This window comes from Paramisgurnus dabryanus, chromosome 17 (assembly GCF_030506205.2).
Source record: "Paramisgurnus dabryanus chromosome 17, PD_genome_1.1, whole genome shotgun sequence".
NCBI classification, from domain to species: Eukaryota; Metazoa; Chordata; class Actinopteri; order Cypriniformes; family Cobitidae; genus Paramisgurnus; species Paramisgurnus dabryanus.
Genome location: NC_133353.1, coordinates 10844651 through 10859597, shown reverse-complemented (window position 1 = coordinate 10859597; position 14947 = coordinate 10844651). Strand labels below are relative to the sequence as shown.

The 14947-nt window shown below is 39.5% G+C and overlaps 1 protein-coding gene across 2 annotated transcripts in view; it reads right to left on the bottom strand.

The window, feature by feature from the left end:
* sorcs3b (sortilin related VPS10 domain containing receptor 3b) overlaps positions 1–14947 on the bottom strand; it is a 115541-nt gene that overhangs the window by 63164 nt on the left and 37430 nt on the right. Inside the window, exons 3-7 of one of the 2 annotated variants that reach the window (XM_065297371.2) lie at positions 8010–8109; positions 6733–6891; positions 6486–6559; positions 6138–6158; positions 1876–1940 (exon numbers count right to left, since the gene is read on the bottom strand). In XM_065297371.2, coding sequence (XP_065153443.1) covers positions 1876–1940; positions 6138–6158; positions 6486–6559; positions 6733–6891; positions 8010–8109 — 419 coding nt within the window. The remainder of the gene's footprint in view (positions 1–1875; positions 1941–6137; positions 6159–6485; positions 6560–6732; positions 6892–8009; positions 8110–14947) is intronic. The other variant, XM_065297372.2, reaches the window with a different exon arrangement.

Below are 14947 nucleotides of genomic sequence, written 5' to 3'. Positions count from 1 at the left end.
AGAAAAATACAATAAAAAAACGAAATAAATCCAAATGCTTTACCCCAAAGACCAAAATATTGGCATCTTCACACTTTAATAACACCAAAAACTTGATGAGCCAAAAGCTATAAGCGCGCTGTGGGGCAGCCTCACAAATGCGTACAATACACAACGCCAAGACAGAGGTTAATTGCAAAACATAACGCGAGTTATAAGCATGCAAGATGGCAGAACGTTGCTATGGTTATCTCTGTCAATCATCAGATTTTCGGTAGTGAGTCTTCTTCCGTACAGACATTTAACGAACATTTAAGAGATTCACTCCTGCATTTAAATGCGGTTGTCACCCCCGAAAGTTTGCAGTGTGTACGAGACCAATCTGTTATATTTCAAACAGAATTCCGTTATGCTTACTATGAAGGCGGTCCAAATGGGCGATTCTCACGAAAATCCATATTTAGAAGGCGTCCAGCATCAGAATTTTTAAAAAGCCCTTGAAGCCAATTTTTTTGCACATATAAGATTAAGGTCTGAACTTACTATAACCATTATTTTTAGAGTATTTAAAAAATATTTCCTATAGAATTATTACAATTTTTTAGATTATCATTATCAAAAATTATCATTACCGCAACATGATATTACATTAAATATATGCATTTACAAACTCATGTTTCGGTAATGAGAACTAAAAAGTTCTCTAGGTACTATGACAAACAAAATTTCAACTTTTATCTGGAGAGAAAAAATAAGAACTGTTTACCTGGTAGCCATCTTGAGTGTCACAGTCAATTATGTCCCTTTCAACATTTTTTTTGTTGAAAATTTTAGTTCCTTGAGGGCTTAAGCAATGATTGAAAATTGTTGCGGAGAATGAGAAAATTGGTCTTGGACACATTTAAACTCCTTATTATTGTCTCTACATTTACCAATGATCACCAAATACCACATGTTTCTTTACTGTAAATGTTTATAGTATAACATGCACTGAAGCTTTTTATCTTTTAGATTTTTTTATAATAAATATTTCCATGTCAAAGAACCCAAATCCAGTCATGGACACTTTGCGGTAATGAAAATGTCCCCCTTAAATGTGGAAAAAAATAACTAAATTGGTTTGAACGCCTTACTTGGACGCTTGAACATTTGAGTTCACTCGCTTCATTCATGCGTGAAAGTCGCGTGTGAAATTCTAGTCATTCGAGAAATTCATGCAAAAATTCGCGTCATGGGAGGGGCTTCTGTGACTCCGCGGAGACTCTGCCACTCCGCTCCCTTCCTGTAATCACGTCACTATACTACAGCAAGGTCCTGATTGGTTAACGCGGTGCGGAAATCTGGCGAAGTTCAGATTTTTCAACTCGCTCGTTTCCCGAGGCAACGCTTAATTCGCGCGTACCGCGCCGCAGGATAATAATCGGACTGTAATCGCGTATTTGCATTGATTTAACATGTAAATCACCCGCGCTTGCCGCCTCTACCGCGGCTGGTGTAAACGCAGCATAAGCTTTCTTATTTGGGTTTGACATTCTTTAGACATTTTTTATGTAATTTCGTATAACCTCTGCATCACTCACAAAGAGTCGTTTTTCAATTCTTGTTTTGTTGGGTCTGACTCGTTTTCAAAAGTGTTTAATGCACAACACTTTCCCATAAGGATAAACTAAAAGCGCAACAGCCTGATAGAGCGAGACCAGACCCATTTACCATTGAGAGTTTCCTGTTGTCCAGATTTCATCTGTTCATTTTTCACTCCGACACTAAAGGCGCTATTGAGACAGAATGAGAGACATAGGAAGAAATAAACAAGAGAGGGTCCAAAGCAAACCAGAAAGAGGGAGAGAAAGAAGGAGAAAATCTGAGGGGTAAAGAAAAGAGGAAAGAGAGACTAACGTCCACTGTCAGTTCGGGCCTCGATGTGCACCAGGTCTGCTTCTTTATCCAGACCACTCAGCGCCCTGAAATCAAAGAAAAAGAAGGAAAGACAAAAAATGACAGAAAACAAAAAGAACAGAAGAGAGGAAAACAATCAGGAAGAGCTCCAGTGGAGAGGAGACGACTAAAGAAGGAGATAGAAGAAGATGCCAGCAGGAAACGGGCAGATGAGTGCGGTAATAGCATGAGAGTGATGGAGTGATAGAAGAGGAGAGAGGAAGGATGAAGGGGTAGTGATGGACAGCATAATTTCGCTGCTCCAGTAGGAGACAGTCTGTCTCCAGTGAAACCCTATTGTGGCTCTGATGGCAATTAATCACAGACACAGAAACCGCACTCTCACTGGCATGCTCAAAAACTATGTTTGCAAACAAATACACTATTTTATACCTATTTTTAGTGTGCAAACACACAATTATGTCCTCTAAGGTTTGTAATCATTATATACTTTTGTTAAGCATGAAGAGCACAGATGTATAAACCTCTTAATGCGACCAACACATTTTCTTGTAAATTGGATTTTTTTTTGACTGAGGCCAGAATCATTTGGATATTAAGTGAAAGTATTTGATGAACGTATAATACATGCTGAGAGCATTTAATATCATTATCTAATGTTGGACAGAGGTGGTGTTTAGGGGCTTATGGATCTCAGATCCTCATATGGTCTTTAACGTCCATTTAAACAGTGTCAAAATCTGATATTAATGATATTTGCAAAGTTTAATATTAAGCTTTTCAGTTAAAATCTGATACTGCACCCTTGCAGATCTTTTGTTTGATATTAAGCGCCATTTACGATCCAAGTTTTTTTTTATTAATCAAAGAAGAATAAACATCAGTCATAATGTGAAGATGAAATGACGAAACCCATTTTTATATTAAACCTTGCTTATATTTTCAACATCTTCCTTCATATTAAACACCCTCTTATAATCTTAGTTTAAACATTTTTCTTAAACTCCCTCAGTCTCAGTTTTAAAGAGCCCCTATTATGTTGCTTAAAACATTATTCAAAACTTGCATTTGAATCAGGGTTTAGTCAGTGGGCAAACGCTGACAGTCACAAAGTTGCTTATGATCAAACAACATTGCATTAGGCGACGTCAAATGTAACCTACGTCTTCACAGAGGATGTCTGCAATTCGGCAAATAGATAGTAAGCGGTTTTAAACAACTTGATGAAGAAATGTGGACATTAATGTCAGGTGTGCTCGAGCTGCATGTGTGGAAACGTCCGTAAACATTGCAGTCGTAAACGCGTCATCTGTATCCAAACTTTATGATTGGTCAGCGTGGTCTGACGTCGTCTGTCCTAAATGCTGGTAATGTTTTTTTTTTCGTTCACAAATAGCACTTACCAGTAAATTCTATAATTTAATATAATTCTATAGTATAATCTTACAACCTCTCTTACTGATAAATTGGCAGCACTGATTTACCAGAAACGTTTTGTTAACACATGATCTGTTAACTGCAATTTACCAGTAAAGACTGTACTGTATGTGTGAAAGGGACTAATGATAGCGAAGCAGTGGAGTTCACGTCATTTGTCTCTTGTCAGTTACTGTAGTGGACGGTATTCATTTGTTTATGACAACCAGATTTAGAAACGCCTCCAAACGACCTTATTAAAAGATGAGGTCTTTGCTCTAAAAAAAATAAATGTAAAACTACCCCACAGATTTATTGTATATGATGAGTTTGTACCTCTAGATATGGTGAGAACTATTTTTAAGTAATATTTTTTAAAACACGGCGCTGTCCAGTGCTGAAACTGCTCTCAACAGATCTGTACATTTTTTATCTTCTGTTTGCTACCTAAAAAAAATGTTTACTTTATGAAAACCTTTTTTTGCATATTTGTAATTTATTCTAACAAAAAACTTTTTAAAATTACAGTGATCATGCATCATACTTTATCAGCAATTATAACACTGCTTAATTTACTTATAAATTCATGACTGAAATAATGACTTTTAAAGATAACCAAAGCTTTCATTTAAAAATAACCATTTTAATAAATACAAAACAACGCATTTGTTGAACATGAATCTTAAACTGGTCTTCTTCCTCCCCTTACAGTTTTTCCGATTACAAACTCTTTGGCGCAACTGGCTTTTAAAGATGATGAGAGATGGGACTCATCCCCTCATTGGTTTATTGCATGTTATGCCCAAAACATACCCATTACGAAAATAGGAACAACTCTTTTAGACTGTTTTTCCCATTGTTAAGTTAGCAAAAGTGGATTTGGACAAGCCAAATGCTTTTTCTCTTTTCAGCACCTGGGAGAGCGCCATGACTATTTTGATAAAGTATTACTTAAAAAAAGGTTTTCATCTTATCATTTCCTGAGGTACAAAAATCATCATGAACAATAAATCCTTAGGGTAGCATTAAAAAAATGCAATATTAGCACTTTTTAAAAGCAAAAAAATCTGCTTACTTATCAGGCTACAGGTAATGCCGAGTTCAGACTGCATGATTTTCAAACTAGTCGGGCGGGTCACAGATGTTTTCACACTGCTTGACTATCTGGGGTAGCGTTCAGTCGCCGCTGTTTTCAGACTGCATGATTGATTGGCGACAGATGGTTTCACACTGCATGACTTTACAATAGGAAGAATCCCGGTCCGCAAACTACCTCTCACAACCAAACGCACGCGAGAAGTGACGTGAAGAAAAAAGCACGGTCAGGCGTGCAAGACCGGAGTTCTCACATGAGACTGGGATTATTATTAAAAAATGCTAGCCCGCAAAAAGCTTACCATAAAAATTGCATGTGTGCTCATTTGCAGCAGAAAGAAGAAAAATAAATAAAGATTATGAAGGAGGAAATGGTTGGAGAGACTCCTCCCCGAACTTCCAGCTGCCCTGTATGTTGCTCTCTCTCATTGGCTGGAGGTCATCGCCGATGTTATTTTCAGTCAAAACACATTCCCACTGCATGATTTTGAATCTCAAATCACGTCTTTGATAATTCATACTATGTGATTGTCACTTGCGTGCACGAGCATCGATTTGTACGGAGCCCCTAAGGGGACATGGAGCAAAAATTAAATAAAGTTTAGTTTCATGTGCTTACGTGAAACTTTCATGTGCTCACGTGAAACTTTCATGTGCTCACGTGAAACTTTCATGCGCAGATTTTTTTTTAAAGTTTAGTTTTGCGTGCTCGCGTGAAACTATCGCGTGCTCGCGTGAAACTATCGCATGCTCGCGGGAAACTATCGCGCGCGCACGTGAAACTTTCACGTGCGTGCCAGATAGTTTCAGGTGAGCACGCGATAGTTTCACGTGCTCGCGCGATAGCTTCACATGAGCAAGCGAAACTAAACTTAAAAAAAAATTCTGCACATGAAAGTTTCACATGAGCACATGAAACTAAACTATAGATTTTTTTACTCCAATGTCACCTTAGGGGCTCGGTAGATTTGCCTGTGATTTTGGGCATTTGTCTGCAATTTCTCAAAACTTGTCGGCGAGTCAAAATCAGGGCCAAAAACGTGCAGTCTGAACTCGGCATAAAGCATCTCTAAATGCGATTACTAGAAATAAAAAACACATTTAGACTTCAAAAATTCATAAACGTTCATCTGAGACGATTAAATTGTTGGACAAAATGTTAAACACAGATTTTATTTTTTTTAGATAATCCAAAAGTCTAAGGGATAAATTCATGGGCTTTTTAGCGAGGGAACCAATGTCCTGCCAACATCATCCCTGCAGCACTCTATTAAGCCCTTCTTTATAACTGTGGTGTGTCTCTTGTAAACTCAGTCTAACTGACCCTTTCATTATTATTTCAGTCTCAATTTAAACCACCCATCAATTATCTCAGCTTGTGTTTATACATTCGCCAATAGCCCGGTCCGATAATACGCACCCTTAAAGTCACAGTCTGAGGTTAAACTTTTTCAATTTCCAGTCTGTAGTCACTAAACTAAGATACGGCAGGGTTTAATGACACAAAAACAAGCAAGACAGTGTGTGTGTGTACTGCAGAGGGAAGCAGCAAAGTAGATATATATTTTTTTTTGGGGGGGGGTATGCAGGTGCTGAGTGTTTATGGGGGGGATGTTAAACCCATGGGTGAAGACATGCTGTTGGCTGTCTCTACAGCTCATTGAGCATGTGACAGGCAACCACTGACTACGCACTTCACAAATATATCCGCACGAATACAATCTCACACTGATGGGATTAAAATATAAAACCTGATCAAAATTCCACACGTACTATGATATGAAGGTGGAATGACGCAAAGTGATGACAGTGAGACAGATTGAGGTAGATAGAGAAAGGAAAAGAGAGAGAGACATGGGGAAAGACACAAAGATACAAAGTCATAGTGCATGAGTGTGTTTTTCGTGTATGTAAGTTCATCAGTATCAGATGAAGAGTGGGATTAATAAAGGATTCATTTTCCGTGTGTGTTTACGCATGCAGGTATATTCTTGCGTCAGATTAATTGTTTAGTGTGAAATTGCACTGTAGGCGTGATATATGAGATTGATGATCATTAAAAATATTACTCTGTGTGTGCGTGTGTTTGTGAATCATACCAGTAGAATCGCCCCGGTGTTACCCGTTCATTTATAAGAATCCACTTCTTTCCAAAGTCCATCGAGCTGTACAGCTACAGCCAAGTGAAAAAGACACACATTCACTGTAAGATGCCTAACTACAGACAACAAAGGTAATTATCTTGCTCACACTTAATTATCCACATTATCTGCTTTTAATAGCTTCTTAAAATTAGACCCCCTTGAGGTAATGTATGAGTGTTTGTATGCATATTTGTTTGTATACCCTCTGGTCGTGGCTATAAGCCAGTATCCAATTCTCTTGCGTAGGGTGAAACAGAAGACTCATAATATAGAAGTTAATATTGTATTTTTGAAAGGTTGCGCCTTCATCCGAACTGATAAGTAAACAACTCTCCACCTCCGGATCGGACAAAATCAGGATCTGAACGAGAGAAAGATTTAGCTTTACATTTTCTTCCTGACACTTTTGGGTGATTCTCACGAAATCCAGATTTAGAAGGTGTCCAGCATCAGATTTTTTAAAAAAGCCCTTGAAGCCAATTTTTTTAACACAAATAAGATTAAGGTCTGAATTTACTATAACCACTATTTTTAAAAGATTTTAAAAATATTTCATATAGAATTATTTACATTTTTTAGATTATCATTATCAAAAATTATCATTACCGCAACATGATATTAAATTAAATATATGCATTTACAAACTCATGTTTCGGTAATGAGAACTAAAAAGTTGTCTAGGTACTATGATAAACAAAATTTCAACTTTTATTTGGAGTAGGGATGCTAAACAATTAATCGCGATTAATCGTTAGCAGAATAAAAGTTTTTGTTTACATCACATATGTGTGTAAACTGTGTATAATAAATATGTATATATATATAAATATGAACACATTCATGTATAATTTTAAGAAAAAAAATGTATATATTAAGTATTTATATTTATATATAATATAAATTATACATAAATATACAAATCTATATACACATGTAAACATTTCTAAAACATATATATGCATGTGTGTACATTTATTTATACAAAGTTCTTATACACAGTTCACACACGTATATGATGTAAACAAAAACTTTTATTCTGCTAACGATTAATCGCGATTAATCCCTAATTTGGAGAGAATTTTTGAAAATGTTAGTTCCTTGAGGGCTTAAACAATGATTGAAAATTGTTGCGGAGGATGAGAAAATTGGTCTTGGACACATTTATATTCCTTATTTTTTACCAATGATCACCAAATACCACATGTTTCTTTACTGTAAATGTTTATAGTATAACATGCACTGAAGCGTTGAATTTTTTTAGATTTTTTAATTAAAAATTTTTCCATGTCAAAGAACCCAAATCCAGTCATGGACACGTTGCGGTAATGAAAGTTTTCCCCAACTTAAATGTGGAAAAGACAACAAAAATGTTTGCTTCTTATTTTGATAGCATTTACTTTCATGACACCTCATAAGTCTAATTTCGCGAGAATCACCCTTTCATACTTTTACGTTTATGATGCATTGGGACACACCCACCTTCCTCTTATTGGTCGGACAGACGTACAGATAGCTAAGCATTGTTCTGCTCATCACTTTGTCTGCCAGCTTCTCATACGTCGTCCCAAAATCTACAGACCTACAAACACACACAAATACACATATTTGTACACAAGTTCGGTCCAGCATCACATCAGCATCAAACTAGAAATTCATGCTGTTGTAAACCAGGGATGCGATAACTAACATCACCCACATGAGCAGTGAAACGTCAGGATGCCACCGCACCTCAGCTTAGCTAGAAAAGTTGCAGTCGTAATTAACTGAAGCTGAAATTCCTCTCCACTACTGTGTATAGTATGCGTCTGCATCTTCTTTCCATCTGAACTCATTACCGCTGTCTCTTCTCCGTCTGGTATGGCTGCAGACAGGAGAGTGCCGTACTCTTGCAAGTATAATAACGCTAATGGTTTTGGGCCAGATAGTTATGTGCTGTGGCGCTGGAGGTGCACACGCGCGTTGTCTAAAGCATTATCGCCTGGAGTGCTCAATTCTGTGTATGTTGAGAGCGCTCTTACTTTGACACTTTTACCATCTCGACACATAGCACACAATTACGCCGCATTCTCTCTGTGTCACGGTCGTTCTAAGCTGTTAAGGTTATTTGGGCTGTGTAAGCTGCCATACAGCGGCACAGGTGAAGAGGAAGATGGTTCACTGAGCACCCTCAAAAAGGATGGTGAGTACCTAAAAAGCTCCTCTGACATTTTGGTGCAGTTAGCCCCTCTCTCTGACCTTCAGATGCTTCTGCACTGTACTTAAGAGCATTATACTCGTATACTTGACAATGTGTGCGTGTAAAGATTGCATGGGCAGTGTAGATACTGGTATGTATATCTATTTTAAAACACAGGAGAGTTTGATTAACTAGCTCCTCTGAATGAGTTGTGATTTGTCTTCATATTTCCCCCTCCTTTATGCTGCCAACAGCAACATTCATTAATCATTCATACTGTTATTACCGACATCATTTACAACAGCCTGCAAGCTGAGCTTTAACATTCACCTCTTTTAATAACATGATACCACCCCCCCATCCCCACCCCGCTGCCGTCTCTCTCTCTCTCTCTTTCTGTCTCACGATCACCTCTTTACTTGTCTTTCTCTCCCTCATCAACTCTTCTATTTCCACTTCTTTCCTCTTCCTCATTTCCTGTTTATGCCATTTCTGTTTGAGGAAGTTTGATAATGGCTTTCTGTTTTTTCCTCTGTAAACCCCCCCCCACCTTAGCTCCCTTTCTGAGTGACACACAGCAGGAGAGGAAATCTCATCAGGGCTTGGAGCCAAAAAGAAATTAAACAAAGCCTTCCTTCAAGGTGATTGCAGTGTGAGTGTTTGTGTGTATGTGTGTGTCTACAGTGATGGCATGTTGATAAAGGATGATGTCATTTTGCATCGCTCTAGACTGGACAATTCATATCTTGCAAAAATGCATCATGTTTCCGGCCTAGTTATGACAACATATTCCTCATTATGATGAACAAAAGCCCATCCGAAATATATGATTCTTTGCACCTGTATTGATGTTGCTAATTAGTTGACAATAACAAAAGTGGCTGCTAAAACACCTTTTAACATTCAGCTGTTTTTGTTATAGCTTTATCCACTCACCTAAAGGATTATTAGGAACACCTGTTCAATTTCTCTTTAAAGCAATTATCTAATCAACCAATCATATGACAGTTGCTTCAATGCATTTAGGGGTGGTTCTGGTCAAGACAATCTCCTGAACTCCAATTGGAATGTCAGAATGGGAAAGAAAGATGATTTAAGCAATTTTGAGCGGGGCATAGTTGTTGGTGCCAGACGGGCCGGTCTGAGTATTTCACAATCTGCTCAGTTACTGGGATTTTCACGCACAACCAGTTCTAGGGTTTACAAAGAATGATGTGAAAAGGGAAAAACATCCAGTATGTGGATGTCCTGTGGGCGAAAATGCCTTGTTGATGCTAGAGGTCAAAGGAGAATGGTCCGACTGATTCAAGTTGATAGAAGAGCAACTTTGACTGAAATAACCACTTGTTACAACCGAGGTATGCAGCAAAGCATTTGTGAAGCCACAACACGCACAACCTTGAGGCGGATGGGCTACAGCAGAAGACCCCACTGGGTACCACTCATCTCCACTTCCAACAGGAAAAAGAGGCTGCAATTTGCACGAGCTCACCAAAAATGGACAGTTGAAGACTGGGAAAATGTTGACTGGTCTGATGAGTCTCGATTTCTGTTGAGACATTCAGATGGTAGAGTCAGAATTTGGCGTAAACAGAATGAGAACATGGAATCATCATGCCTTGTAACCACTGTGCAGGCTGGTGGTGTAATGGTGTGGGGGATGTTTTCTTTGCACACTTGAGGCCCCTTAGTGCCAATTGGGCATTGTTTAAATGCTACGCCCTACCTGAGCATTGTTTCTGACTATGTCCAAACCTTTATGACCACCATGTACCCATCCTCTGATAGCTACTTCAAGCAGGATAATGCACCATGTCACAAAGCTTAAATCATTTTAAATTGGTTTCTTGCACATGACAATGAGTTCACTGTACTAAAATGGCCCCCACAGTCACCAGATCTCAACCCAATAGAGTATCTTTGGGATGTGGTGGAACGGGAGCTTCGTGCCCTGGATGTGCATCCCACAAATCTCCATCAACTGCAAGATGCTATCCTATCAATATGGGCCAACAGTTCTAAAGCATGTTTTCAGCAACTTGTTGAATCAATGTCAAGTAGAATTAAGGCAGTTCTGAAGGCGAAAGGGGGTCAAACACAGTATTAGTATGGTGTTCATAATAATCCTTTTATCCTATAATAATGTAACTATAATAAATAGTTAATTAAATAAAACACAGTAAATTTAATAAACTAATAAATATAGAACATTTAAGATGTTAAAGGTGGTTTACTGAAATGTGAAGGAAAGCTAAAACTAATAATTAAACACTATATTATCATTAAAAGTTTCTAATCTTTAAAACCCCAAAGTTTGACCATGAATATAACAGGATTGAAAACTATAGAACCATAAAAGTAAAGGGAGAATACTAATACAGAGTCATTTAAAAATTGAGGGTCTGGGGTCTTTAAATTTAATTCAAGGTACCTTAATGGGAATGAATTGTAGATTTGACCGGGAGCCATTTTAATAGATAAAATAGTTCAGAAATGCTCAAGCGAGAAGCGCCCCAGTTGAGCAGAGAAATGTAAAACAGCCTCTTTCAGACAGCCAGAGAGAAATGCACTGCAGCAATCTAATCCAGAAGTTAAAAAAGCATACCAAAGTAAGGTGAGCTTCTCACCAACTTATTAAAAGGCAGAGAGAAGTGTTTTGTGAATACTGACGGTTTATAAATGAGTAAATGATTGTTCTCTGTGATGTGAACTCAAAATTAATGGGAAAGAAAATTCAAAAAGCTGAATGTGACAGAATGTACAGTCAGTGCTTTCTTTCTCTCTGTCTAAGCCTGACTTGTACTGCTACCTTGCAATTCTTTTCTTTTCATTGTCTCCACGCTATGGCAGAGAGCGAGAGGCAGGTCATAGTACAGTGTGTCCCAGGAGCAGACAGGGATTAAGTACTTCACCCAGGGGCACATCAGCAATGTTTCAGAGAAAGTGCTTCAGAGCAGAAATTTATCCCAGGTGTTTGCCATTCACAGGCCCGAGTCGTTGCCACTAACGCAGTAGCGGCTAATGTAAAAACGTGTGTTCGCTTATCTACTTTGTAATAAGCTAGAAGCCTAATACTAATACTGCGGTCTTATCAGATCATTTCATTCTTGCTGGCCCAGCAGTGCTGCAGTATAGTTACAGGGAACATGAAACAGTATTCGCAACCTATTTTACGCAAAAAACGTATTTCTGAGTGAAACGGGAATATTTGACAGGACAAGAAATGTAGGGCAGGTTGGCATCCACAGGGAATTAATTGATTGTGAAAAGTGGGTGTTCCACACCGGAACAGAGTCAGATTTGAATGTGAGTTTGCAGCTGATAGTGTAGACTCTTCACTTCCTTAATCGCTGTGATACATGCAGGCACCCTCCTTTGAGGGAGAGATAAAATGGGTAACACGTACTTGAAGGCAGAGGGCCAAGTTCAGCCTTGACCATATCATAATCTTACTGATGTTAAATCTAAGTTAAACTTAGTAGTACAATCACGTAAAAATATAATCTGATTATGTACAGTTAGCCACGCGCACTTCAATATAAACAGAATTGAACCTTTTGGTATATATTTTCACCGCTACCTTTGTATACAGCTTCACTTACATTAAAGGGGGTCGCACATCGGACGAGAAGCGGTGCGTCACTTTCAGCCCTTTAGAATGGTTCAATTCATTAGATTTTTTATGTATTAAACCTTAAATCACTGCATTAAATCACTGTTTTTATTGCATCTACTATATCTATTTTATCTTTTAGTTTAGTTTTTCTATTTTGTATAAGAAATTTTGAGATTACTTGGCAAAACTTACTGGACAGCTCTTACTCACTAGCTGGCCGCCATTACACCAGTAAATAATTAAATGCAAAAAAATTTTCTTAATTTGTCATATTTGTCATTTAAAAAGCAACTATAGGCCTATATGCTATAATGCAACAGACCTTATGCTGAGTTTACACCAACCACGTTTCAGGCGTCAAAATCGCGTCTACCGCGCCTAGTTTGCCGCTTGAACAGTTTGAATGCATTCAAAAATCATAGCATTTGGCACACGTCAGAGGCAAAATCCCCTTCTTGTGGGAGGGGCAAGTGCTTTGCGGTTGTCTGTTTGCAGGATGACTGATGTTGATTGTGCATTTATCAAGAGAGTTACCGGTTTGTATTAAGTCACCTTACTATAGGGGGAAAATAAACGGCGCGGGTAATTAAACGTAACCTGACTCAAAAGTGAAAAGTGTATTTACAACTTACCAGGTTGCCCAATGTCCTCACTAACACTCTTACAAGCGAGGTCCTTTTTATTTCTGTCTCCATAAAAATAAGAACTTGTGTCGTATAGCTCCGGGTGACTGCCCACGGACAATATCAAGCCTTCATGCACAATGAGTGTCTCCGGGCGGGGCTGCCTCCACAGCAGCAAGCAGGCTCCTGATTGGTTAACGCGACGTGAAAATCCGGCAAAGTAAAAAATTTTCAACTCAGGCGTCAGCCGCAAATTCGTGTAAAACGCTAAATGCACAAAAAGCACAATTTGCGCGTACCGCGCCATACGATCAATTCGCACGAATGAGGTGGAATGAGGCGAAATTGCGTCTACCGCGCCGCGAGACCTCCAAACGCTGGTCAACATGTCTTCACATTGACTTAACATTGAAATCACTCACGCTTGGCACCTCTACCGCAGCTGGAGTAAACGCAGCATAACAATACAGTATGTAGTAAAAATCCTCCAACAGCTATTTTACAGTACTTCCATTAGGATGGCTTTTATGTTCCTGCCCTTTTATTGGCATTACTGTAAACTTCTATAGATCTTTGCAAAATTTGCTTATAAAATGTTTTGCAATCTTGATTATTTTAGCAACATAAAATCTGCAGAATTCCCCAATTTTTTGTAAAATGAAAAAAAGGTCTACAGATTTCATCTAGGTCTTCCTATAAGGAGCACCAAACGGTCGAGCGGCCATCTTGGTGTGCCCAACCGGCAGAGAGCGTAATTGACTTACATTCAAAATCATGATCTAAATTCACCCGGTTTACAGCGTATCAGTCACACAAGATTCATTTTTAGGATGTGTGTACGTAAAATAGTTATTAATTATATTGTTATTTGCAATGTTAATGTTTTAATCGGGCAGGATAAGGTGAGTGTGTCTGCTACATTCTGTTTATAAATAAAGTTCCCTTTCAGTCGGTCACTACGACGTCACGTCGTGACCGACGAATTGGGAACTCGCTTAGAGAGACCAATCTGCTTCGTATACTACTAAAACGCCAAAGAACTTGGCATTGAGATATTTGCATAATGCTGGCGCCGCCCCGCCAGGTGCGTATATAAGCAGCAGGTGCAAATAGGGAAATTAGCTTTTTCGCTTCGAAAGCCGGCTTTATCTGCTACTGAGAAGCTACTTTACTCTGTTGGGATTTGATTGCTGAAGTTGGTTGAACTAGCAGTATCACAGCGGACGCTTCGCTTATTCCACGGCTCTACATCTGTTTATTGTTTTGAGTTTAGTGTGTGCGTTGCCTTCCTGTGCGCTCATCAACTAAGCATCTGAGTGAATTTCCCTAAAAGAGTGATACGAGAGAGCTTTGTGCCTTGTTAAAGGCAGCCACTCTCTCGTATATGCGGGGATCAGCGTCCTTTTCAGGATAGCTTTTCGCCCGTGCGATCTTGGATGCGAGAAGTATAAGGGTTCCAGTGACGGTCACGAGCGCTGTCTTCGTGCTCAGGCATCGAGCACTCCGGGGCTGCGTTCGTGGAGAGTTTCTGTTCTCTCTGTGAGAGCATAACCCTCTTGGATTGCGGAGACGACTGTCGTTTCTACGGGAACGCTGTCCGCGCCTTTGCAGTGCTGACGCCGCCATGGTGCGGCTGTCAAGCGCTCGCAGGGCGCCCTTCGCGTCACTACGCTGAGTAGGACGGAGGATGCGTCCTCCACCTACCGGCCTTCTCATCCTCAGCCGGTTGAGGCTCCGGTGGAGACTGCAGAGTCGTGTTCTACGATGTCTGCCGAATCCATTGGACCTCCTTCTGGTCCCGTCACTTCTGCAGCATCAGAGGGGTGTCCATTTTTCCTCCGAGGCAGAGTCGTTCCGGAGATGGCGGCCGTGCCCGCGAGCGGCGGAGACGGTAGAGTTGGAAAGGTTAACCCCTCTCCGCCCGAACCGTCCCGCCCACATGATTGGTACTTCGGAGCTGCTCGGGCCTCTCGGTCCTCTCCTCCTGTGCCTTTCTTTCCCG